General features: G+C 42.3%; 1 protein-coding gene and 8 non-coding genes across 10 annotated transcripts in view; 4 read left to right on the top strand and 5 right to left on the bottom strand.

Annotated features, from left to right (window-relative positions):
* Window positions 1-752: 752 nt before the first annotated feature.
* On the bottom strand, window positions 753-825 carry trnak-uuu (transfer RNA lysine (anticodon UUU)). Its single transcript has one exon. It is a non-coding gene; the product is annotated as a tRNA-Lys (tRNA).
* A 166-nt stretch (window positions 826-991) lies between these two features.
* trnaw-cca (transfer RNA tryptophan (anticodon CCA)) lies at window positions 992-1,063 on the top strand. The gene has a single exon. It is a non-coding gene; the product is annotated as a tRNA-Trp (tRNA).
* An 878-nt stretch (window positions 1,064-1,941) lies between these two features.
* trnak-uuu (transfer RNA lysine (anticodon UUU)) lies at window positions 1,942-2,014 on the bottom strand. Its single transcript has one exon. It is a non-coding gene; the product is annotated as a tRNA-Lys (tRNA).
* A 166-nt stretch (window positions 2,015-2,180) lies between these two features.
* trnaw-cca (transfer RNA tryptophan (anticodon CCA)) lies at window positions 2,181-2,252 on the top strand. Its single transcript has one exon. It is a non-coding gene; the product is annotated as a tRNA-Trp (tRNA).
* An 878-nt stretch (window positions 2,253-3,130) lies between these two features.
* On the bottom strand, window positions 3,131-3,203 carry trnak-uuu (transfer RNA lysine (anticodon UUU)). The gene has a single exon. It is a non-coding gene; the product is annotated as a tRNA-Lys (tRNA).
* A 166-nt stretch (window positions 3,204-3,369) lies between these two features.
* On the top strand, window positions 3,370-3,441 carry trnaw-cca (transfer RNA tryptophan (anticodon CCA)). The gene has a single exon. It is a non-coding gene; the product is annotated as a tRNA-Trp (tRNA).
* Window positions 3,442-4,319: 878 nt separating this feature from the next.
* trnak-uuu (transfer RNA lysine (anticodon UUU)) lies at window positions 4,320-4,392 on the bottom strand. Its single transcript has one exon. It is a non-coding gene; the product is annotated as a tRNA-Lys (tRNA).
* Window positions 4,393-4,558: 166 nt separating this feature from the next.
* trnaw-cca (transfer RNA tryptophan (anticodon CCA)) lies at window positions 4,559-4,630 on the top strand. Its single transcript has one exon. It is a non-coding gene; the product is annotated as a tRNA-Trp (tRNA).
* Window positions 4,631-19,985: 15,355 nt separating this feature from the next.
* LOC139368208 (serine/threonine-protein kinase tousled-like 2) overlaps window positions 19,986-25,374 on the bottom strand; it is a 29,758-nt gene continuing 24,369 nt past the window's right edge. Inside the window, exons 17-19 of one of the 2 annotated variants that reach the window (XM_071106856.1) lie at window positions 24,236-24,347; window positions 23,796-23,903; window positions 19,986-22,275 (exon numbers count right to left, since the gene is read on the bottom strand). In XM_071106856.1, coding sequence (XP_070962957.1) covers window positions 22,096-22,275; window positions 23,796-23,903; window positions 24,236-24,347 — 400 coding nt within the window. In that variant the 3' untranslated portion in view covers window positions 19,986-22,095. The remainder of the gene's footprint in view (window positions 22,276-23,795; window positions 23,904-24,235; window positions 24,348-25,374) is intronic. The other variant, XM_071106855.1, reaches the window with a different exon arrangement.

Below are 25,374 nucleotides of genomic sequence, written 5' to 3' on the forward strand. Positions count from 1 at the left end.
AAGCATGGCACACTGCAAATTCCTAAATAAGATGATGCTGTGTGATTGACAGACTTAAATCAGTCTTCGAACAGGGAGTTGAACCTCTTTTGGCTTGGAGGCAGTATTTCGGCATATGGATGAGAAGCGTGCCCTGTTACTCAGGCCCAGAAGCTCGGATATGCATATAATTGGTAGATGTGGATATAAAACACTCTAAAGTTTCCAAAACTGTTAAAATCCTGTCTGTGAGTATAACAGAACTGATACGGCAGGCGAAAATCTGAGGAAAATCATTCCAGGAAGTGCGATTTTTTTTTGATGTGGGTAGTTTTCAATTGAATGCTTATTGAGTTTCTAATGGGTTCGGACCCAGATTGCAGTTCCTATGGCTTCCACTAGATGTCAACAGTCTTTAGACATTGTTTCAGGCTTCTTTTCTGAAAAATTACGAAGAACGAGACCTTTCTGTCAGTGCTTAGGAAGCATGCAGTGCTGTTTTGGGAGCGTGACCGTTGTTTTTCCTTTCTATTGAATACGCTATTGTCCGGTTGAAATATGATCAATTATTAAGACAATAGACAACCTGAGGATTCATTTTAACATCGTTTGACATGTTTCTACAAACTTTATCGGTACTATGAGGATGTCTTCAGACTAAGCTGTTTTGGCTCTGTGAGTGTTTTGTCCTCAGGTCGAACATGTCATGGAAAGTCAAGGAAAATGCAAGTTCAGAAAGACAGCGTAGTGAAGAAAGGTGAACATTAAAGGATCGCCCGAACAGGGACTTGAACCCTGGACCCTCAGATTAAAAGTCTGATGCTCTACCGACTGAGCTATCCGGGCTCTGCTTTTGCTTGTTTTCATACACCTAACCCGCCAGGCAGAGGCACGTGCTGACGAGGGGGCATTGTCAGATGGTACATTTCCCCAGAGAACCAAGTCTTCATTCCAAATGATACAGTCAACGAAATCTGAACTAGGCATCCCCTCCAAAAAACACATTGTACAAGACCTCGTGGCGCAAAGGTAGCGCGTCTGACTCCAGATTAGAAGGTTGCGTGTTCAAATCACGTTGTGGTCAGGGATTTTATCTGTGCAATCTCTGCCTTCTTTACACAGCGAAGTCAATGAATCAGCACAAGAACCAATGTGGCTTTACAGAAACCACAAAACCAATGCTGCTTAAGATCACAATTGTCTCTCACAGAAGCATGGCACACTGCAAATTCCTAAATAAGATGATGCTGTGTGATTGACAGACTTAAATCAGTCTTCGAACAGGGAGTTGAACCTCTTTTGGCTTGGAGGCAGTATTTCGGCATATGGATGAGAAGCGTGCCCTGTTACTCAGGCCCAGAAGCTCGGATATGCATATAATTGGTAGATGTGGATATAAAACACTCTAAAGTTTCCAAAACTGTTAAAATCCTGTCTGTGAGTATAACAGAACTGATACGGCAGGCGAAAATCTGAGGAAAATCATTCCAGGAAGTGCGATTTTTTTTTGATGTGGGTAGTTTTCAATTGAATGCTTATTGAGTTTCTAATGGGTTCGGACCCAGATTGCAGTTCCTATGGCTTCCACTAGATGTCAACAGTCTTTAGACATTGTTTCAGGCTTCTTTTCTGAAAAATTACGAAGAACGAGACCTTTCTGTCAGTGCTTAGGAAGCATGCAGTGCTGTTTTGGGAGCGTGACCGTTGTTTTTCCTTTCTATTGAATACGCTATTGTCCGGTTGAAATATGATCAATTATTAAGACAATAGACAACCTGAGGATTCATTTTAACATCGTTTGACATGTTTCTACAAACTTTATCGGTACTATGAGGATGTCTTCAGACTAAGCTGTTTTGGCTCTGTGAGTGTTTTGTCCTCAGGTCGAACATGTCATGGAAAGTCAAGGAAAATGCAAGTTCAGAAAGACAGCGTAGTGAAGAAAGGTGAACATTAAAGGATCGCCCGAACAGGGACTTGAACCCTGGACCCTCAGATTAAAAGTCTGATGCTCTACCGACTGAGCTATCCGGGCTCTGCTTTTGCTTGTTTTCATACACCTAACCCGCCAGGCAGAGGCACGTGCTGACGAGGGGGCATTGTCAGATGGTACATTTCCCCAGAGAACCAAGTCTTCATTCCAAATGATACAGTCAACGAAATCTGAACTAGGCATCCCCTCCAAAAAACACATTGTACAAGACCTCGTGGCGCAAAGGTAGCGCGTCTGACTCCAGATTAGAAGGTTGCGTGTTCAAATCACGTTGTGGTCAGGGATTTTATCTGTGCAATCTCTGCCTTCTTTACACAGCGAAGTCAATGAATCAGCACAAGAACCAATGTGGCTTTACAGAAACCACAAAACCAATGCTGCTTAAGATCACAATTGTCTCTCACAGAAGCATGGCACACTGCAAATTCCTAAATAAGATGATGCTGTGTGATTGACAGACTTAAATCAGTCTTCGAACAGTGAGTTGAACCTCTTTTGGCTTGGAGGCAGTATTTCGGTATATGGATGAGAAGCGTGCCCTGTTACTCAGGCCCAGAAGCTCGGATATGCATATAATTGGTAGATGTGGATATAAAACACTCTAAAGTTTCCAAAACTGTTAAAATCCTGTCTGTGAGTATAACAGAACTGATACGGCAGGCGAAAATCTGAGGAAAATCATTCCAGGAAGTGCGATTTTTTTTTGATGTGGGTAGTTTTCAATTGAATGCTTATTGAGTTTCTAATGGGTTCGGACCCAGATTGCAGTTCCTATGGCTTCCACTAGATGTCAACAGTCTTTAGACATTGTTTCAGGCTTCTTTTCTGAAAAATTACGAAGAACAAGACCTTTCTGTCAGTGCTTAGGAAGCATGCAGTGCTGTTTTGGGAGCGTGACCGTTGTTTTTCCTTTCTATTGAATACGCTATTGTCCGGTTGAAATATGATCAATTATTAAGACAATAGACAACCTGAGGATTCATTTTAACATCGTTTGACATGTTTCTACAAACTTCATCGGTACTATGAGGATGTCTTCAGACTAAGCTGTTTTGGCTCTGTGAGTGTTTTGTCCTCAGGTCGAACATGTCATGGAAAGTCAAGGAAAATGCAAGTTCAGAAAGACAGCGTAGTGAAGAAAGGTGAACATTAAAGGATCGCCCGAACAGGGACTTGAACCCTGGACCCTCAGATTAAAAGTCTGATGCTCTACCGACTGAGCTATCCGGGCTCTGCTTTTGCTTGTTTTCATACACCTAACCCGCCGGGCAGAGGCACGTGCTGACGAGGGGGCATTGTCAGATGGTACATTTCCCCAGAGAACCAAGTCTTCATTCCAAATGATACAGTCAACGAAATCTGAACTAGGCATCCCCTCCAAAAAACACATTGTACAAGACCTCGTGGCGCAAAGGTAGCGCGTCTGACTCCAGATTAGAAGGTTGCGTGTTCAAATCACGTTGTGGTCAGGGATTTTATCTGTGCAATCTCTGCCTTCTTTACACAGCGAAGTCAATGAATCAGCACAAGAACCAATGTGGCTTTACAGAAACCACAAAACCAATGCTGCTTAAGATCACAATTGTCTCTCACAGAAGCATGGCACACTGCAAATTCCTAAATAAGATGATGCTGTGTGATTGACAGACTTAAATCAGTCTTCGAACAGGGAGTTGAACCTCTTTTGGCTTGGAGGCAGTATTTCGGCATATGGATGAGAAGCGTGCCCTGTTACTCAGGCCCAGAAGCTCGGATATGCATATAATTGGTAGATGTGGATATAAAACACTCTAAAGTTTCCAAAACTGTTAAAATCCTGTCTGTGAGTATAACAGAACTGATACGGCAGGCGAAAATCTGAGGAAAATCATTCCAGGAAGTGCAATTTTTTTTGGAGGTGGGTAGTTTTCAATTGAATGCTTATTGAGTTTCTAATGGGTTCGGACCCAGATTGCAGTTCCTATGGCTTCCACTAGATGTCAACAGTCTTTAGACATTGTTTCAGGCTTCTTTTCTGAAAAATTACGAAGAACGAGACCTTTCTGTCAGTGCTTAGGAAGCATGCAGTGCTGTTTTGGGAGCGTGACCGTTGTTTTTCCTTTCTATTGAATACGCTATTGTCCGGTTGAAATATGATCAATTATTAAGACAATAGACAACCTGAGGATTCATTTTAACATCGTTTGACATGTTTCTACAAACTTTATCGGTACTATGAGGATGTCTTCAGACTAAGCTGTTTTGGCTCTGTGAGTGTTTTGTCCTCAGGTCGAACATGTCATGGAAAGTCAAGGAAAATGCAAGTTCAGAAAGACAGCGTAGTGAAGAAAGGTGAACATTAAAGGATCGCCCGAACAGGGACTTGAACCCTGGACCCTCAGATTAAAAGTCTGATGCTCTACCGACTGAGCTATCCGGGCTCTGCTTTTGCTTGTTTTCATACACCTAACCCGCCGGGCAGAGGCACGTGCTGACGAGGGGGCATTGTCAGATGGTACATTTCCCCAGAGAACCAAGTCTTCATTCCAAATGATACAGTCAACGAAATCTGAACTAGGCATCCCCTCCAAAAAACACATTGTACAAGACCTCGTGGCGCAAAGGTAGCGCGTCTGACTCCAGATTAGAAGGTTGCGTGTTCAAATCACGTTGTGGTCAGGGATTTTATCTGTGCAATCTCTGCCTTCTTTACACAGGGAAGTCAATGAATCAGCACAAGAACCAATGTGGCTTTACAGAAACCACAAAACCAATGCTGCTTAAGATCACAATTGTCTCTCACAGAAGCATGGCACACTGCAAATTCCTAAATAAGATGATGCTGTGTGATTGACAGACTTAAATCAGTCTTCGAACAGGGAGTTGAACCTCTTTTGGCTTGGAGGCAGTATTTCGGCATATGGATGAGAAGCGTGCCCTGTTACTCAGGCCCAGAAGCTCGGATATGCATATAATTGGTAGATGTGGATATAAAACACTCTAAAGTTTCCAAAACTGTTAAAATCCTGTCTGTGAGTATAACAGAACTGATACGGCAGGCGAAAATCTGAGGAAAATCATTCCAGGAAGTGCAATTTTTTTTGGAGGTGGGTAGTTTTCAATTGAATGCTTATTGAGTTTCTAATGGGTTCGGACCCAGATTGCAGTTCCTATGGCTTCCACTAGATGTCAACAGTCTTTAGACATTGTTTCAGGCTTCTTTTCTGAAAAATTCCGAAGAACGAGACCTTTCTGTCAGTGCTTAGGAAGCATGCAGTCCTGGTTTGCGAGCGTGACCGAGTGCGCACCCTTCGTTGTTTTTCCTTTCTATTGAATACGCTATTGTCCGGTTAAAATATTATCGATTATTAAGACAATCGACAACCTGAGGATTCATTTTAACATCGTTTGACATGTTTCTACAAACTTTATCGGTACTATGAGGATGTCTTCAGACTAAGCTGTTTTGGCTCTGTGAGTGTTTTGTCCTCAGGTCAAACATGTCATGGAAAGTCAAGGAAAATGACGTTCAGAAAGTTCAGAAAGACAGCGTAGTGAAGAAAGGTGAACATTAAAGCATCGGCCAAAGAGAGACTTGAAACCTGAACACTCAGATTAAAAGTCTGATGTTCTACCGACTGAGCTATCCGGGATCTACTTTTGCTTATTTTCATACACCTAACCTGCCGGGCAGAGGCACGTTCTGACGAGGGGGCATTGTCGGATGGTACATTTCCCCAGAGAACCAGGTCTTCATTCCAAATGATACAGTCAACGAAATATGAACTAGGCATCCCCTCCAAAAAACACATTGTACAAGACCTTGTGGCGCAAAGGTAGCGCGTCTGACTCCAGATCAGAAGGTTGTGTTTTCAAATCAAGTCGTGGTCAGGGATTTTATGTGTGCAATCTCTGCCTTCTTCACACAGCGAAGTCAATGAATCACCACAAGTACCAATGTGGCTTTACAGTACCAATCATGCACAAAAACGACCAACCCAATGCTCCTTAAGATGACAATTGTCTCTCACAAAAGCCTGGTACACTGCAAATTACTAAATCAGATGATGCTGTGTGATTGACAGACTTAAATCAGTCTTCGAACAGGCTGTTGAACTTCTTATGGCTTGGAGGCAGTATTTCGACGTCTGGATGAGCAGCGTTCCCAAAGTGAACTACCTATTACTCAGGCCCAGAAGCCAGGATATGCATATAATTGGTAGATTTGGATAGAAAACACTCTAACTTCACCCGCATTTCTAATGTCCCCTTATGCTCAGAAAGAAAATGTGACATATAGATCAGTAAGGGACATACTACACAATAAATATTTTCCTAGGTACTTTTGAGTAAAACAAATGCAATGTTGTTTGTAGACACACCAGGGCTCTCAAAGGAACATTCCTAAATGTTCTTTGAATATCCCAAAAGTGATCTGACATTCACTGGACTAATTGGGAATGTTATGTAGAATATTGCCAAAGTGACCTGACAATCAGTACATTTCAGGAACCTTCTGTGAACGATACAAATACTATTAAAATGTCACCAAAGTGTCCTGACATTCAGAACCTTCAAAGTACATACTGAAAACGTAACTGACACTCAAATCAAAATCAAATTAAATCAAATTTATTTATATAGCCCTTCGTACATCAGCTGATATCTCAAAGTGCTGTACAGAAACCCAGCCTAAAACCCCAAACAGCAAGCAATGCAGGTGTAGAAGCACGGTGGCTAGGAAAAACTCCCTAGAAAGGCCAAAACCTAGGAAGAAACCTAGAGAGGAACCAGGCTATGTGGGGTGGCCAGTCCTCTTCTGGCTGTGCCGGTGGAGATTATAACAAAACATGGTCAAGATGTTCAAATGTTCATAAATGACCAGCATGGTCAAATAATAATAAGGCAGAATAGTTGAAACTGGAGCAGCAGCACAGTCAGGTGGACTGGGGACAGCAAGGAGTCATCATGTCAGGTATTCCTGGGGCATGGTCCTATGGCTCAGGTCCTCCGAGAGAGAGAAAGAAAGAGAGAATTAGAGAGAGCATATGTGGGATGGCCAGTCCTCTTCTGGCTGTGCCGGGTGGAGATTATAACAGAACATGGCCAAGATGTTCAAATGTTCATAAATGACCAGCATGGTCGAATAATAATAAGGCAGAACAGTTGAAACTGGAGCAGCAGCACAGCCAGGTGGACTGGGGACAGCAAGGAGTCATCATGTCAGGTAGTCCTGGGGCATGGTCCTAGGGCTCAGGTCCTCCGAGAGAGAGAGAAAGAGAGAAGGAGAGAATTAGAGAACGCACACTTAGATTCACACGGGACACCGAATAGGACAGGAGAAGTACTCCAGATATAACAAACTGACCCTAGCCCCCCGACACATAAACTACTGCAGCATAAATACTGGAGGCTGAGACAGGAGGGGTCAGGAGACACTGTGGCCCCATCCGAGGACACCCCCGGACAGGGCCAAACAGGAAGGATATAACCCCACCCACTTTGCCAAAGCACAGCCCCCACAACACTAGAGGGATATCTTCAACCACCAACTTACCATCCTGAGACAAGGCTGAGTATAGCCCACAAAGATCTCCGCCACGGCACAACCCAAGGGGGGGGGGGGGGGGCCAACCCAGACAGGATGACCACATCAGTGACTCAACCCACTCAGGTGACGCACCCCCTCCAGGGACGGCATGAGAGAGCCCCAGTAAAGCCAGTGACTCAGCCCCTGTAATAGGGTTAGAGGCAGAGAATCCCAGTGGAAAGAGGGGAACCGGCCAGGCAGAGACAGCAAGGGCGGTTCGTTGCTCCAGAGCCTTTCCGTTCACCCTCCCACTCCTGGGCCAGACTACACTCAATCATATGACCCACTGAAGAGATGAGTCTTCAGTAGAGACTTAAAGGTTGAGACCGAGTTTGCGTCTCTGACATGGGTAGGCAGACCGTTCCATAAAAATGGAGCTCTATAGGAGAAAGCCCTGCCTCCAGCTGTTTGCTTAAAAATTCTAGGGACAATTAGGAGGCCTGCGTCTTGTGACCGTAGCGTACGTGTAGGTATGTACGGCAGGACCAAATCAGAGAGATAGGTAGGAGCAAGCCCATGTAATGCTTTGTAGGTTAGCAGTAAAACCTTGAAATCAGCCCTTGCTTTGACAGGAAGCCAGTGTAGAGAGGCTAGCACTGGAGTAATATGATCAAATTTTTTGGTTCTAGTCAGGATTCTAGCAGCCGTATTTTGCACTAACTGAAGTTTATTTAGTGCTTTATCCGGGTAGCCGGAAAGTAGAGCATTGCAGTAGTCTAACCTGGAAGTGACAAAAGCATGGATTAATTTTTCTGCATCATTTTTGGACAGAAAGTTTCTGATTTTTGCAATGTTACGTAGATGGAAAAAAGCTGTCCTTGAAATGGTCTTGATATGTTCTTCAAAAGAGAGATCAGGGTCCAGAGTAACGCCGAGGTCCTTCACAGTTTTATTTGAGACGACTGTACAACCATTAAGATTAATTGTCAGATTCAACAGAAGATCTCTTTGTTTCTTGGGACCTAGAACAAGCATCTCTGTTTTGTCAGAAATACAGCGTTACAAGTACACCACCACTTGACTAACTGACAATGATCCATAATGTCTATTTATAACTGTCATTGTAATGTCAAATAACTATGCACGGCTCTTAAGCAAACATTCTGAAATTAGAGTTATATGAAAACATTATTTTTAGGTCAACCTACAAACGTTACTAAATGTCAAAGTACATTGAGAGCCCCACAAAATGCAGTTTCTGGTAACCACTGGGAACGTAACTTTCGTCAGTGGGTACCTACAGTACCAATAAGGCATGTAACAGTGTGCACGTTCAGGGAAGATTCAAGGACATCTCTTATGACGTTATTAAACAACAATATTCAGCTATTCAGGGTCCCCCACATGTCAACGTCCTGAAGAGACTTGGGACGTAACTTTTGTCAACTGATACCACAGGTACATCTAGGAGATGTTTCATGTATACATTATTTTTACGTCAACCGCATAACGTTGTTAAACGTCAGAAAGTACATTGAGAGCCCCACAAAATGCAGTTTCTGCTATCCACTGGGAACGTAACTTTCATGGGTGGGTTCCTGCAGTAGCAATGAGGTACGTAACGGTGTGCAGGTTCAGGGAAGATTCAAGGGCATCTCTTGTAACCTTACTAAATAGCGTCATTTAGCTATTTAAGTTCCATGAAAAGACTTGGGATGTAACTTTTGTCAGCTGACTCCACAGCTACGTACAAAGCACATTTCGCACTAACGCTATCATGACTTATGTGGGGACTAAAATAACTTTGTGGTCACGTCCTCAAACATAATTGTCTTAGCAGGGTGACTACGATATCCCAAAATTGACCTGACATTTAGAGATCTGACATTCACAACATCTACTAGACTCATTGGGAACGTTATGTAAAATATTGCCAAAGTGACCAGACATTCAGTACATTTCAGGAACCTTCTGTGAACGTTACAAATACTACTACAATGTCACCAAAGTGTCCTGACATTCAGTACTTATTTTGAACTTAACAAATGTTCCTACACACTTAGAAAAACAACGTTACAAGTGTACCACCACTTGACTGACAGACGACATTCTAAAATGTATTTCTATCATTCGATTGTAACGTTATATGAAGACAAACCATAGTTCTAAATATAATGAAATGTTCCTAGGATTTCTCCAAAATAACAAGAACCTTTCATGGACTACCAAGGAATGTTTTTAATGTTCCCATGATGTCTGTAAAGCGACCCGATGTTTATAACCTCTATAATACTTATTGGAAACATTATGAATGCGCCTATAATGTTCCAAACGGGCTATGACAGTCAGTACCTTTAGAAGACTTAAGGGGAACGTTACAAATGTCTCAGATATGTTCTTTGTTATTACATATAAGACTTACACATGGAGAGGAACCTAAAGGCACATACAGTACCAACCAATATTACTCACCCGACTGACAGGGTAAGTGTGGACCAGTGCTGCCTTGGCTGCAGTCTTCTGGTTGCTCCCTTCTTAGCACCCACCGCCTTGGTATCAGTCAACAAGCAGACAGATAGGGCTGCCATGCTTCTAGCTTACAAGCATTTAGCTACACCCGCAATAACATTTGCTAAACACATATATATGACAAATACAATTTGATTTGAGCTGTTTGGTTTTCCTGAAAACAGGTATGCACACACACACACACAACACACTGTGACTTCAGTCCGTTTTCCTATGAGCCTGTGATGCAGCCCACTGGACAGGCCAAGCAAGGTCTTTCTCTTCTTTGTGGCAGGTGTGTGTGTACATGTATGTGGTCAGCCATTGGGTCCTACAGACAAGCCATAGACTGGCACTGCCCCTTCATGTCTTAGGAAGGATGGGGATAGGGAGGTCACTTCAGATAATCCTCCTCCATCCTTTAGTCTGTTTTTACCCCCTCCATCCTCCTTCCCCCTATCCAGAAGGGAGGGCGTTTGAGTAATGTGGCCCCTACAGGGGCACCCTGGGGTGGCGTTGTGCTCCTCAGTTCGAGCCACTGCTGTTGTATGCGCTAGGGGTGGAGGGCGTGGAGCCCGATGCCAACGGCAAAGGTCCGGTGGCCAGGGCCTTGCAGAAGGGGGCATGAGGAAGGGGTCTTGGGCCAGCTGCAGCACGTCGATGCGCTCCTCCTATCGGGAGGCCAGGTAGCGGTGGATGAAGGCCTGATGGAGAGAGATAAAGGCACCGAAGTGAGATGTTTATTTGTTTTTTAGGGGGTAGATCATCTTTAATATTGCATATAGATTGTGGCTTCCATCAATGTAATTGTCTGCATCATTTCCAATCCCCCAATAGATAGATAGATAGATACACACACAGTACCAGTTAAAAATTTGGACACACTACTCATTCAAGAGCTTTTCTTTATTTTTACAATTTTCTACATTGTGGAATAATAGTCTAGACATCAAAAGAATGAAATAACACATTTGAAATGATGTAGTAACACAAAAAGTGTTAAACAAATCAAAATAAATTTTAGATTCTTCAAAGCAGTCACCCTTTGCACACAGCTTTGAACACTCTTGACATTCATTTAACCAGCTTCATGATGTATTCACCTGGAATGCATTTAATTAACAGGTTGTTAATAGTTCATTTGTGGAACTTCTTTCCTTCTTAATACGTTTGAGCCAATCAGTTGTGTTGTGACAAGGTAGGGGTGGTATACAGAAGATAGCCCTATTTGGTAAAAGACCAAGTGGGGTGGCAGGATGCCTAGTGGGTAGAGCATTGAGCTAGTAACAGAAAGGTTGCTGGCTCGAAGCCTTGAACTGACGATAAATATTTCTCATTTGGCTGCTGAATAAGGCAATTAACTCACTGTTCCCCAGTAGGCTGTCATTGTAAATAACAATTTGTCCTTAACTGACTTTCCTTGTTAAATAAAGGTTTTTAAAAACAATTATGGCAAGAACAGTTCAATTAAGGAAAGAGAAACAACAGTCCATCATTACTTTCAGACACTAAAGTCAGTCAGTACAGAACATTCAAAGTTTCTTGAAGAGCAGTCGCAAAACCCATCAAGTGCTATGAGGAAACTGGCTCTTATGAGGATCCCCACAGGAAAGGAAGAGTTAATTCTGCTGTACAGGATAAGTTCATTAGAGTAAACTGCACCTCATATTGCAGCCCAAATAAATGCTTCACAGAGTTCAAGTAACAGACACGTCTTAACATCAACTGTTCAGAGGAGACTGCGTGAATCAGGCCTTCATGGTCGAATTGCTGCAAAGAAACCACTACTAAAGGACACCAATAATAAGAAGAGATTTGCTTGGGCCAAGAAACACGAGCAATGGACATTAGACCGGTGGAAATCTGTCCTTTGGTCTGATGAGTCCAAATTTGAGATTTGGTTCCAACTGCCGTGTCTTTGAGAGACGCGGAGTAGGTGAACGAATGATCTCCGCATGTGTGGTTCCCACCGTGAAGCATGGATGAACAGGTGTGATGGTAGTTACCAACAAGTGAGGTCTCGAACTAAAAGGTACAGTACATGAACACACTTACCTGGCTGGCTACTATATGGAGACAAACAACAAATATTTTTAATGAGCTTTTATTTTCCAATGCTCATTAGACTGGCCCAAGCCAACCTCAGTGAATAGCCCATGTTGTATATGGTACATTCCTCTCTCTCTTTCTTCTTGTGTGTAGGAGCTACCACTGTACTGTACAAGGGGCTTGCGCTTCTTCTGGGACAACAAGTTTGATCATGCCATGGTGGCCTTCCTGGACTGTAACTGAATTATAATTGTAATCATCTATGGATTATTCCGAGACACCAAGGATTAAGCTGTCAAAAGCTGACCAAGTTCAGTTATTTGTGTAAATAAGTTATACAACTAAATTAATTTGTTTCTTTCTTCATTTATCCAATTCATTAAAAAAAAATCCCTCCTTTTCATATTCAGTTTTGACAAATACTTTCCCTTGTTTCTTAATATTTCATTTATTCTACTTTCCTGCACTTGTAACACATCTGACAGAATGACATAGATGAGTGTTTGTATTTTATTTTATTGAGGTGTTTTATACAGGTGTTTCTGTAGATTAGAGGAACTGCTGAACACTGTTGGTTTAGACCTTTCTGGATAAAATATTGCCTCCAAGTAGTACTGCCTCTTATTGGAACCCTCACAGATTCCAAGGTAGAAGTCCTAATTTGGGCAGCTGGGGGTTTAGCAGTCAGTATATGTCTGTCTGTTCAATCCAAAATACAAAAGAGAGACAGACTCAGGTCCCTTGGTGCATCACACCACGGATCGCTTCACGTAGCCAGACAGTACAGTGCCTTTGAGCCGGTGCTTGGTGGAGTCATAGACCCCCCGTCTAGAGCAATTGGAGGAGAGCTTGGCACAGATCTCGCTGTGTTTCTCCAGGCGACTAGGATCAAAGCACCGGCCACAGTGCTCACACTGCTTCAGCTTGGAGTTGGCTGCACTCATCCCAAATCGACGTTTCAACTCCACCTGAAAGAATGGATTTTATCAGATGGGCCAAATAAGGGGCAGCTGGGCAACAAAGACAAGATATACAATATGTACAAACCAGATGAGGCTGAAGGGAGGAGCTCATTGTAATGGGCTCATTGTAATGGCTTGAATGGAATAAAGGGAACATTATCACACACGTCAATTATATGGAAACCACATGTTTGACTCCGATCCATTAATTCCATTCCAGCCATTACAACGAGCCTATCCTCCTATAACTCCTCCCATCAGCTTCCTCTGATACAAACGCACGTGATCACCAACACTACACTAGATCAACAGTTAGCATGGCTTTGGAATGTCAAGCTACTTTACCTGTCTGTCCTCCTTTTTCTCTTCCATGTTCAAACCCTTCTTGACTTCCTTTGGCTTGCTCACAGTGTATCTCTTGGCTGTCTGCTTTGGCTTACTAGCCACACTGCTTTCTTCTCCATTTCTCCTCACCTCTTTACTCCTTTCTTCCTCTTCTTCATTATCTCTTATCATCTCCCATAGGTCAGAATCCACCTTCATCAGGCAGATCTCCTGGATGAACTTCTCCACCTTTTTTCTCAACCGTTCTTTTGCGTTTTTCTCCTCCAAAGCCTGAGCATCCATCTTGGCCCCACTCTTCATCAGTTTCAATTCTTGGGTGACACTGATCAGCTTGGCCTTCATATATGCCATCACCTGCTCAGCCTCTGAGTTAAATACTTCCCATACCATCTCATCGGGGCATGGCGGTAGATCCTGTACAGTTAGGGTCTGAGTCTTGAACTGAACATGTTTCTTCACAACCTGCCTTCTGTACTTTGAAGCAGCAGGACGAGGGCTGCCCTCTGGTCTGACTGGCTGGAATGGCTTCTTCTTGGCATCATTGTTTGACACAGTGACTCTGGCTCTAATGGGAGGCAGTGGCATCTTGGCGACCATATTGGCTCCATGGACTGCCTTCAATGGCTTGGCGCTATGGAGGTAGATGTCTTTCACCACGCAGGTTTGATCCCTCTTGGTCCGGATGGGTTGCAGTGGCTTCCGGATGGGAGGAACAGTAGCCTTCCCTGACTGCTGAGATGTTGGAGCTACATGCAGTCCTTGACTCTTCCCATTGCAGGTGGACCTCTTATTCTGCAGTACTGGGATTCTGGAGGGAGGATGTGGTTTCTTTTCCACAGCCTTCAAACTGGCAAGTCGCTGCAGAGCACCCTTTCTTTCTTCAGTCAACTCCAGCACTGGGATTCTGGAGGTGTTAAAACTGTTTTGTTTGAGCGCTGGAAGCTTCTCAGTGGCCTTGGGTTGAGATGGCAGGGCAGGCTGAATGGAGTTGCTACTGGCAGCTCCAAGGTTCCCTGTTAAAGCAGTATCTTCCTGTAGCGGCAGCAAGAATCTCCTCATCATCAAGGAGATTGACAGTTATATTTTTCTAACCTCGTTCTGCAATTCAATTTTTGTCTAGTAGCACTTTCTGTATTTTATGGTGGTCTACTTTGTTAACTATATCTCAGGAGGAATTTGCTAGATTGTCTTGGAAACTAGTGTTCTATTTTCAGCAATCAGACGCCAGACTGTTCAACAGAACATTTGGAATTTATTAATCAGTTGTGACATCATAATTGGTTCACAAATAATGAGACTTCTAGTATCTCACACACTTATGTGGATGTGATGTCATAATAGACCATAATATACTGCCCAAAATGGTGAATGTGACATACCTGTGTTGAACTGCTTGCCCTCATCTCATATTTAACCATGCCACTTTTCTTTGAGGTGAAACATATTACTGAACTCTCTGAATTGTCAATTTAAAGGCATTTTGCCTATTAATTCATGACTAAATTTAGCTAACATAGTTAATTCAGAGATTCTTACCTTTGCCTCGGCAGTCTCGTCCAGATCATCATGGCGTTTGTAGTTCTTTACGATAGCCACATTAACAGCTTATTTGCATTTTATTTTGGGGGGCTAAATACAAATATATAGTCACCTTGTCCTACAGATATTTACACAGTTATTGAAAATTCACACAAGGGTAAGCCTATATGAAAGACATCCCTTATTTTAGGTGTTTCTAAAATTCCCTATGGGGAAAAATGAATGGCGGAAATACGGTTGGAACCATTTCCTTGTTTGACCGCTATGTTTTATGGTTATTATGACTAATACTGTGGTACTCTATTGTACTTACACAAATAACTGGAGTTTGTCAGCTTTTGACAGCTTAATCCTTTGTCTCTGCATGATCATTTGCCTCCAACTAGTCACTAGCATGAGAAATCTGCAGATTGTTTTGTCTTTGCATACTGGCCTTAGATTTAGTTAGTTAGTTAGTTTTAACGCACCTTTTTCTGTTATGGGTCAGGATGGATGTCGAGAAGGGCAAGATTGAGGACACGGGAGGCAGCGACGGCTCCTACTCCATCAAGACCCAGTTCAACTCGGAGGAGCAGTGGACCAAGGCGCTCAAGTTCATGTTGACCAACCTCAAGTGGGGTCTGGCGTGGGTGTCGTCTCAGTTTTACAACCGATAGAGAAGGAAGATGAGGACTCACCCTGGGTGTTCCCCTTGACCCTTCTAAAACCACCATTTCGTCACAATGTGTGACTCTCTAAAGTTCTTCTTCTACAATGCTCTCCTTGCTTCCCTATGATGTTTTAAGAGGGTGGGGAGAAGACTGGAGGAAGGACTTTTGAGATTCACCACTGGTGTGAGTTCCAATCCAATAAGTCTTGTTTCCTTGTTTGATTTCCATATTGACCATTTGAAAGGACAAGATAAAAACTGTTAAATTGTTCACATTCAAATCCATCTAGAGTCGTAGGTGTTATGAAGGGAGCTATCTGAGACTTTTGGAACACATTCCAGGTTTGAGTCCTAATAGTAGCTAAGTGGCATCTGATTGTGTCTTTTCCTTCATATGCACATATCTTATGACACTGGATAAGTGAAAGCTGTTGTTTCCAACCTGTTCAATTCTTATAGATCAGTACACATGAAGGGAAGGAGAGAAGGACACATTGAACTACTGAGATGCAGCACTGGAATGGGTTCTTATGTATCACGTGCTTCTTACTGTGCTCCAGAACAAATACTGGAGAGTCATGTATCTGGTTTTGTGCCTATTTTTCTTCAATTGGTTTGTGTCTTTCTGGTTCAACCACTAGCCCCAGAAAAATGTACATTTATTATATTTTAATAGTTTTTCTCTTACTGTACTGACAAGGTAAAGATGGTTTAATTTCACCATGCGTTGGAACAGCATTGGAACGTTTGCACCAAGTGTCTACCGAAAGCTTTGGCGTCGGGATTATGCTGGCTTTTGTTCATTGGCAAATTCAACAAGGCAATCCTTTTGCTACAAGTGACTTCTTGGTGTAGATTTAAACGTAGACAAGGAGGCTTGTGGCAGTATTTAATACCCATATTACTATATGATTTGGTTTTTCAGGTTCATTACAGATATGAAAATGCCAATAATGGACCCACACAGAACGCCTTATGTAAAAGGATATTTATAATTCTAACATTTGTATAAAAAAAGGTAATCAAAATGTAGAGGCAGATTGATTAATTGATTACGTAAGTATTCAACCTCCTGAGTCAATACATGTTAAAATCACCCTTGGCAGAGATTACAGCTGAAAGTCTTTCTGGCTAAGTCTCTAAATGCTTTGCACACCAGGATTTCATGTTAGTCTTCAAGCTCTGTCAAGTTGGTTGTTGATCATTGCTACAAAGCCACTTATGTCTTGCCATAGAATTTCAAGCCAATTTAACTTTTTTGGGATAGGGGCAGCATTCTGAATTTTGGATGAAAAGCGTGCCCAAAGTAAACTGCCCAGAAGCTAGGATATGCATATAATTGGTAGATTTGGATAGAAAACACTCCGTTTCCAAAACTATTAAAATAATATCTGTGAGCATAACAGAACTGAAATGGCAGGCGAAAATCTGAGGAAAATCCATCCGGTAAGTGCTACTATTTTGAAATGGGTGTTTTTCCATTGAAAGCCTATCCACCATTTAAAGGGATATGACCCAGATTCCATTCCCTATGGCTTCCACTAGCTGTGAACAGTCTTTAGACATTGTTTCAGGCCTTTATTCTGAAAAATGAGGGAGAATGAGCAGTTTCAATGAGAGGCCACGAAGTCCTGTACAATGAGATTTTTGGAGGGGATGCCTAGTTCAGATTTCGTTCACTGTATCATTTGGAATGAAGGCCTGGTTCTCTGGGGAAATGTACCATCTGACAATGCCCCCTCGTCAGCACATCCTGTCGCCTGTTCTTCCTACCTCCTAGTTCCTGGCTACTTACATCTTCCCTCTTTTTTTACTTCCTTTTTCTTTTCTCTTTCTGCTCTCTTTCTCGCTTCGGCTAACCATACCCTCGCTGTGTCTAGCCTCTCTGCCTGCTGCTTATCTGTCTTGTCTCCACATGTCTTACGCATTCGCCGTATCAGTTCCGTATCAGTTCCAACTTTTCTACGTCCAAACTCCCTTCAAATTCCGGAACCTCCATTGAGGATTTACTACTCATGTTTAGTAGAACCTTGTGGTTTCTATGCTTATTCTCTAGGTGTATCTATTTCTATGATCTGTGTGTGCTTTTTACCATTGTCAAAGGAGCTCCTGAACCTATGTTGAAAAACACCCCTTTAATCTTTCCTAGAATTTTACAATAATTAATTGTATGTATCCTGATACATTATTTAGATCGTACACTTTATACAACTACAAGTTCTCCTTATGACTTTTGACTGATAAATATATCTATCTTCTTCTTCTATGTGTGTGTAAAACTCTGATCTCTTATTTCACTACTCCCTGTGTGTGCTCTCACCACTCGATGTGTATTTTGCTATCTCTTAACCTCTGTGTTTTTTTGTGTGTTTTTTTTCCTTTCTTGAAACTTTATCTATAGAGGTGTCGATCGGACATTAGGCCTCACCCGTATACAACTATAAACTATTTTCCAGGGGTCGTAAATCCCTAGTCAGCAGCCTATTTTTCTGTTGTTGCTTGTTCTTTTGACGTTAATATCTCGTATCTCACTCCGCTATATTAGGTTTCTCTTCTCTCTTCTTTAGTTTATACAGGTAGTGCAGTGTCCACAGATAGTCTTGGTGTCGCTAGTACCTCGCGTCATTTACGGACCTTCTAATACAGTGGGGCAAAAAAGTATTTAGTCAGCCACCTATTGTGCAAGTTCTCCCACTTAAAAAGATGAGAGAGGCCTGTAACTTTCATCATAGGTACACTTCAACTATGACAGACAAAATGAGAAAAAAAATCCAGAAAATCACATTGTAGGATTTTTAATGAATTTATTTGCAAATTATGGTGGATTTACACACATGTATTATAATAATCTATTGATTCAAATTAATTTCATACAATCACATGGTATCAGACCTATGGTTTCAGGACTGTAACATTCTAATCATTTATTAAAACACATTTCCTTATCAGCTATTCATCATAAACATTCTTGCTGATGACAGGCATACCTATAACATGATGCAGCCACCACCATGCTTGAAAATATGGAGTGGTCCCAGTTATTTGTTGGATTTGCTCCAAACATAATGCTTTTTGTATTCAGGACATAAAGTATATTTCTTTGCCACATTTTTGCAGTATTACTTTAGTGCTTATTGCAAACAGGATGCATGTTTTGTAATATTTTTCACTCTGTCATCTAGGTTAGTTTTGTGGAGTAACTAGTGTAGTTGATCCATCCTCAGTTTTCTATCACAGCCGTTCAACTGTTTTAAAGTCACCATTGGCCTCTGTGAAATCCCTGAGCGGTTTCCTTCCTCTCCAGCAAATGAGTTGGAAAGACGCCTGTATCTTTGTAGTGACTGGGTATATTGATACACCATTGTTACGTTCCCCAGTGTCTGTGTTGTGGGTTTGTATGTGTGTATTTCAGGAAATGGCTTCCTGGATTCCCATAAGCAGCTGATTGGTCGGCCCCATTGATGATTGGAGCTGGTTGTTGGTTGTTGCTCAGAGAAAGCTTCTTGGTATGTCCTGTGTTGTTCAGAGAGAGCTTCTTGGTATGTCCTGTGTTGTTCAGAGAGAGCTTGTTGGTATGTCCTGTGTTGGTGGTTGTTCAGAGAGAGCTTCTTGGTATGTCCTGTGTTTCGTTGTTGGTCTGTATAATTTGTAAAGTATTTTGTACCCGGTCCTGCTGATGTTTGTGTATGCCATAGGACTGTTGTTTTGGTAAGTGAAATTGTTCACTTTACGGTTGTAATTCTGTTTAATTTGTTCCCAGGGGGAAGGCACCTTGGGAGTGTTTTAGGCAAGAGGCCTGCGGGCATACATATACCCGTACTATGTCTATGCACACTAGGTAAGACCTGGGCAGACCATCCCGTATTTTGGTTAGTGCGCCAGTTGGTGCTAGTTAGGTAAGTTGTGGGTAGGTAGGACAGGGGGCTCTAACTTTTTACTTTCTTTGCTTTGGTTCCGTCCAGACCCTTTTTCCCAAATTACCTTGTGAAGGAATAAATAAATTCCCTGTTAACGGTAATATATTCTGTCTGTTATCCTTACCCGCACCTAGTCACATACCTCTCTCACTCCACGGGCGTGCACAGCAACCATCCAAGTGTAATTATCAACTTCACCATGCATAAAATGGTATTCAATGTCTTTATTTACCCACCTATCAATAGGTGCCCTTCTTTGCAAGGCATTGGAAACTCTCCCTGGTCTTTGTGGTTGAATCTGTTTGAAATTCACTGCTCAACTGAGGGACCTTACAATTGTCTGCATGTTTGGGGTACAGGGATGTGGTAATAATTCAAAAATCCTGTTAACCCTCCTGTTGTGTTCTGGTCGAGTTGAACCGATTTACAAGTTCTCTCTGAAAATGTAGTTCTTTTAATCTGATTGTCGTAAGATCTATGACTTTGTCCACACAGGGCATCTGAACACACAAAATACATTTAGATTTTTTATACATTTTGGGTGTTTAATCTAACTTCTGTGGTGTTTCCGGTCAAAAATGACCAGTCATTAGAAATGTGTTGGTGAGACTACAATTAGTGTATAAAATTGAGTTCAGGCACATGCCAATTCATCAGATGGACACACTCCCTCTCCCAGACCTCCACATGGATGTGTGTTTGAGCGCACACACACACACACACACACACACTCCCCTTCCATGGCAACCCGACAGGGACCTTTCCCCCAGGGGAACTAGACCTGTTGCCATTCTCACAAACAATTTCAACATTGTTTCAATAATATACAGTACTTTTCTCACAGCTCTGGTATATAAAGCTTTTTTGAGGCCTTGTTCACAATTCATTCTGTGGCAGCACAATGACAATGATGTACTGTATGTGAGGCTCTTGATCATGACAATGGGGAGGAGAGAGTCCAGGAAACTGACAGTGAGAGTCTGATAAATAGCACAATATGTTTCATCAGAGTATTTGTTAGTCAAAATAATCCATATATTGTGCTGTTTTTTTACTCAAAGATGATTTGTAAGAGTTCAGGTCAATGAGGCCTCCAGGCCATAAATAGCAAATAGAAGTTTAAATCTTGTAATATTCACAAGAACTTAAGTTGATAAGATCTAACAGGTGATATGTATTTATAATCAGCTATAATAGGGAGGTCATTTTGGACCGGGAACACAGAATTAATTAACATGAAATAAACACAACAGGAAGGTTAAACACGTACTGCAGAGTCCATGCAATTTTTACTTAAGCACATTCACTCCTGAACTTCATGCTTGCCATAAAAGGGATTGAATACTTAGACGCAAGACTTCATTTGTAAAAATCTCTAGAAACATTATTCCACTTTCACATTATGGGGGATTGTGTGTAGGCCATTCAATTTAATCCATACAACAAAATGTGGAAAAAGTCAAGTGGCGTGAATACTTTCTGAAGGCACTTTGAGATTGGCTCTTCAGGCAGTCGTTGGGTTGCTAGCCTTGTAAGTAGCATGTAGCTCTGTATGGCTGTGTATATTTGAGTATTAGCAGTTAGGCTATTCTACTTTTCTCTGGTAAACAACACACCTATGCTCAAGCTGAAATCATGTTTCACAATATACTAAAATAACTTTGCTATTATTTAAGTCATGTTGGAATTTAGATTGTTATACTGCACAATTTGCAGTGAATGAGAATTCTCTTTGAAGTAACTCCTTGCTAACAAACCACAAAGTCATACCAAAAGTTGATGTAATGGTTTATATGCATTTCTATTAAGTCTCTCCCTCTCCATTTTGAGGGAAAGCCTAATGAAAAAAATAGACAAATAAAGTAAATTCCCAATCCAATATCCAAGAAAATATTTAAATCTGATCAAAATCAGTCAAAAGTGACAATCCTAGTGAAAATGACCGCTTTCTTTAACTTTTCAGTGTAAACCTAACAGTGTTGTATCAGCCAGGCATGCTTTCAACTTAGGTCATCAGAAATAGAAACTCCCCCATCATTTGAGCCCTTCAAAAAAGTTCATGGCTCACCATTGCGGGGGAGGGTGTAATGGATTATATTATTGGGAAATATAGAGTTCAACTTAGAATACAACTCAAGCAAAAAGAAATGTAAAAGCTCTCTCTCAAAACAAATGGAGTGGATATGTAGGAAAATGGTGCCGACAGATAGGGCTGCCATGCTTCTAGCTTACAAGAATTTCACTACACCCGCAATAACATCTGCTAAACATGTGTATGTGACAAATACAAATTGATTTGAGCTGTTTGGTTTTCCCAAAAACATGTACGCACACAACACACACTAACTTCAGTCAATTTTCCTATAGCCCTCTGAAGCAGCCCACTGGTCAGAGCAAGGTCTTTCTCTTCTTTGTGGCAGGGGTGTGTGTGTGTACATGGACAGCAACTGGGTCCTACAGAGAAGCCATAGACTGGCACTGCCCCTTCATGTCTTAGGAGGGGTGGGGATAGGGAGGGCACTTCAGATATTACTCCTCCATCCTTTAGTCTGTTTTTACCCCCTCCATCCTCCTTCCCCCATCCCACTATCCAGAAGGGAGTAATGTTGCCCCCACAGGGGTCTTCTGGGGTGGCGCTGGGTGCCTCAGTTCGAGGCACTGCTGTTGTAGGCGCTGGAGGTGGAGGGCGTGGAACCCGACACCAACGGCCCGGCTCCAGTGGCCAGGGCCTTGCGGAAGGGGGGCATGAGGAAGGGGTCTTGGGCCAGCTGCAGCACGTCGATGCGCTCCTCCTTGCGGTAGGCCAGGCAGCGGCGGATGAAGGCCTGATGGAGAGAAAAAGGCACCGAAGTGAGACGTTTATTTGTATTTTTAGAAGGTAGATCAGCTTTAATATTGCATATAGATTGTGGCTTCCATCAATGTAATTGTCTGGATCATTTCCAAATCCCCCCATAGATACACACACACACACACACACACACATAACCAGTCAAAAATGTAGAATACATTGTAGAATAATAGTGAAGATAAACTATGAAATAACATATGGAATCATGTAGTAACCCAAAAAGTGTTAAACAAAGAACACAGGATGAGTTCATTAGAGTTAACTGCACCTCAGATTGCAGCCAAAATAAATGCTTCACCGAGTTCAAGTAACAGACACATCTCAACATCAACTGTTCAGAGGAGACTGCGTGAATCAGGCCTTCATGGTCGAATTGCTGCAATGAAACCACTACTACAAGGACACCAATAAGAAGAAGACTTGATTGGACCAAGAAACACAAGCAATGGACATTAGACCAGTGGAAATCTGTCCTTTGGTCTGACAAGTCCAAATTTGAGATTTCTGGTTCCAACCACTGTCTTTGTGAGATGCGGTGTGGGTGAACGGATGATCGCCGCATGTGTGGTTCTCTCCGTGAGGTGTGATGGTTTGGGGGTGCTTTGCTGGTGAATTCAAGGCACACTTAACCAGCATGGCTACCACAGCGATACGTCATCCCATCTGGTTTGTGCTTAGTGGGACTATCAATTGTTTTTCAACAGTACAAATGGCCCAAAACAAAACTCCAGGCTGTGTAAGGGCTATTTGACCAAGAAGGAGAGTGATGGTGCTGCATCAGGTGACCTGGTCTCCACAATCACCCAACCTCAACTCAATTCAGATGGTTTGGGATGAGTTGGACCGCAGAGTGAAGGAAAAGCAGCCAACAAGTGCTCAGCATGTGGGAACTCCTTCAAGACTGTTGGAAAAGCATTCCAGGTGTAGCTGGTTGAGAGAATGCCAAGAGTGTGCAAAGCTGTCATCAAGGCAAATGGTGGCTACTTTGAAGAAGAAGAAAATTTGTTTAACACTTTTTTGGTTGCTACATGAATCCATATGTTATTTCATAGTTTTGATGTCTTCACTATTATTCTACAATGTAGAAAACAAAGATAAAGAACCCCTTAAATGAGTAGGTGTGTCCAAACTTTTGACTGGTACTGTGTGTGAGATATATATATATATATATTTTTTTTTTAAATAGGCAAAAATAATGGGGAGATTTGATTATCCAATGTCAAGTCCTAGCTGATGGAGATCAGATACACCCTCCTACCCTGAAACACACACGCTGGTCCCCCTTTGTGACCAAACCTTTTGAATATTTTGTGACAAGTTAAAGGAATGGTGGATGGTTCACTCAAGATTCAATTCAATCTGGGTAAATGATTGTAAAGGGATGGGAGGTTGATTCCATGGTTTAGCGGACTTTGAGAGGGAGTGTGTGTGCATGGAGAGAGAATGTTTGTGTGCATGCAAACGTATGTGTGTTTACAAATGTGTGTTGCGTACCTTGGCTTCTGTGGTGACCACAGGTTTGGGGGGAAACTGCACCTCTTTGGCTTTCAGTATGGTGTTCTCCTGCAAGATGTCCTGCTGGGACTGGTTGTGTCCAAATGGCTGGAGAGAGGAATAAAATGAAAGAGATTTACAGAGGGAGACAAAAGCGATAGAGGGGGGAAAAGAGGCAGGATTTCTTTGAAAGACTACAAACGCCAAGACTTTCAAGATCATTGTTGCTTGAGAAGGACAAAAGGAGAACGGTCGAAGGGACTAGCAAATAAATACTTCAAAGTGTAAAGTTTCAGTAGCCTCGTTAGAACAGCTGGTTCTAGAGTAACGTTTCAGACGGTGACGTTTGTCAGGAACGATGTTAGCAAGACATCGCAAGGACGCACAGCGTTGCGAAGGGGAATCCATTCAAGCGTTCTACTTGAGCGTGGTGTGTTTACCTTGCGTCCGTAGAGGCTCTGGTAGAAGATGACCCCCACCGACCACACATCCACCTTGTTGGAGATCTTGGGGGGTTCCTTGCCGACCACAAAACACTCTGGGGGCAGGTACCTGCAGAGGGGGCATTATTAATTAGTAATGTATACTAAACAAATATTTAAAACGCAACATATAAAGTGTTGGTCTCGTGTTTCACGAGCGGATTTAAAAAGAACACAGAAATGTTCCATGTGCAAACTGTTAGAAACCGTGTCAGGGAAAGACATCAGTGTGCTCCTCTTGATCCTCATCAGGGTCTTGACCTTATTGCAGTTTGGCGTCGTAACCCACTTCAGTGGGCAAATCCTCGCCTTCGATTGCCACTGGCTCCCTGGAGAATTGTGCACTTCGAGGATGAATCCCAGGTTTCAACTGTACCAGACAGATGTCAGTATAGCGTCGTGTGGGTGAGAGGTTTGCTATGGGCAGGAATAAGCTACGGACAATGAACACAATTGCATTTTATCGATGGCAATTTGAATGGACAGAGATACCATGATAAGATCCTGAGGCCCATTGTCGTGCCATTCATCCACCGCCATGTCGGCCCTGTGTCGCAATGATCTGTACACAATTCCTGGAAGCTGAAAATGTCCCAGCTCTTCCCCCATTGAGCTTGTTTGGGATGCTCTGGAGCGACAGCGCGTTCCAGTTCCCGGCAATATCCAGCAACTTTGTACAGCCATTGGAGAGCGGGACAACATTCCACAGGCCACAATCAACAGCCTGAACAACTCTATGCGAATGAGCTGTGTCGCACTGTATGAAGCAAATGGTGGTCACATCAGACACTGACTGACTGGTTTACTGATCCACGCACCTACCTTAAAAATTATTCTAATTTAAAAGGTACAGTATCTGTGACCTACAGATGCATATCTATATTTCTGGTCATGTGAAATCCATAGATTACAGCCAAATGAACTTCAATTGACTGATTTCCCAATATGAACTGTAACTCAGTAAAATCTTTTGAAATTGTTGCATATGTCGTTTTTTTCTTTTTTCCCTCCATTGTAGATTGAGTGTGTGAATGTTAAAAAGTTTCCAATGCTGGCTATTGTATGAGTGTTTTTGCTTGTGCACGCGTATGTGTGCT

This window comes from Oncorhynchus clarkii, chromosome 16 (assembly GCF_045791955.1).
Source record: "Oncorhynchus clarkii lewisi isolate Uvic-CL-2024 chromosome 16, UVic_Ocla_1.0, whole genome shotgun sequence".
NCBI lineage: Eukaryota > Metazoa > Chordata > Actinopteri > Salmoniformes > Salmonidae > Oncorhynchus > Oncorhynchus clarkii.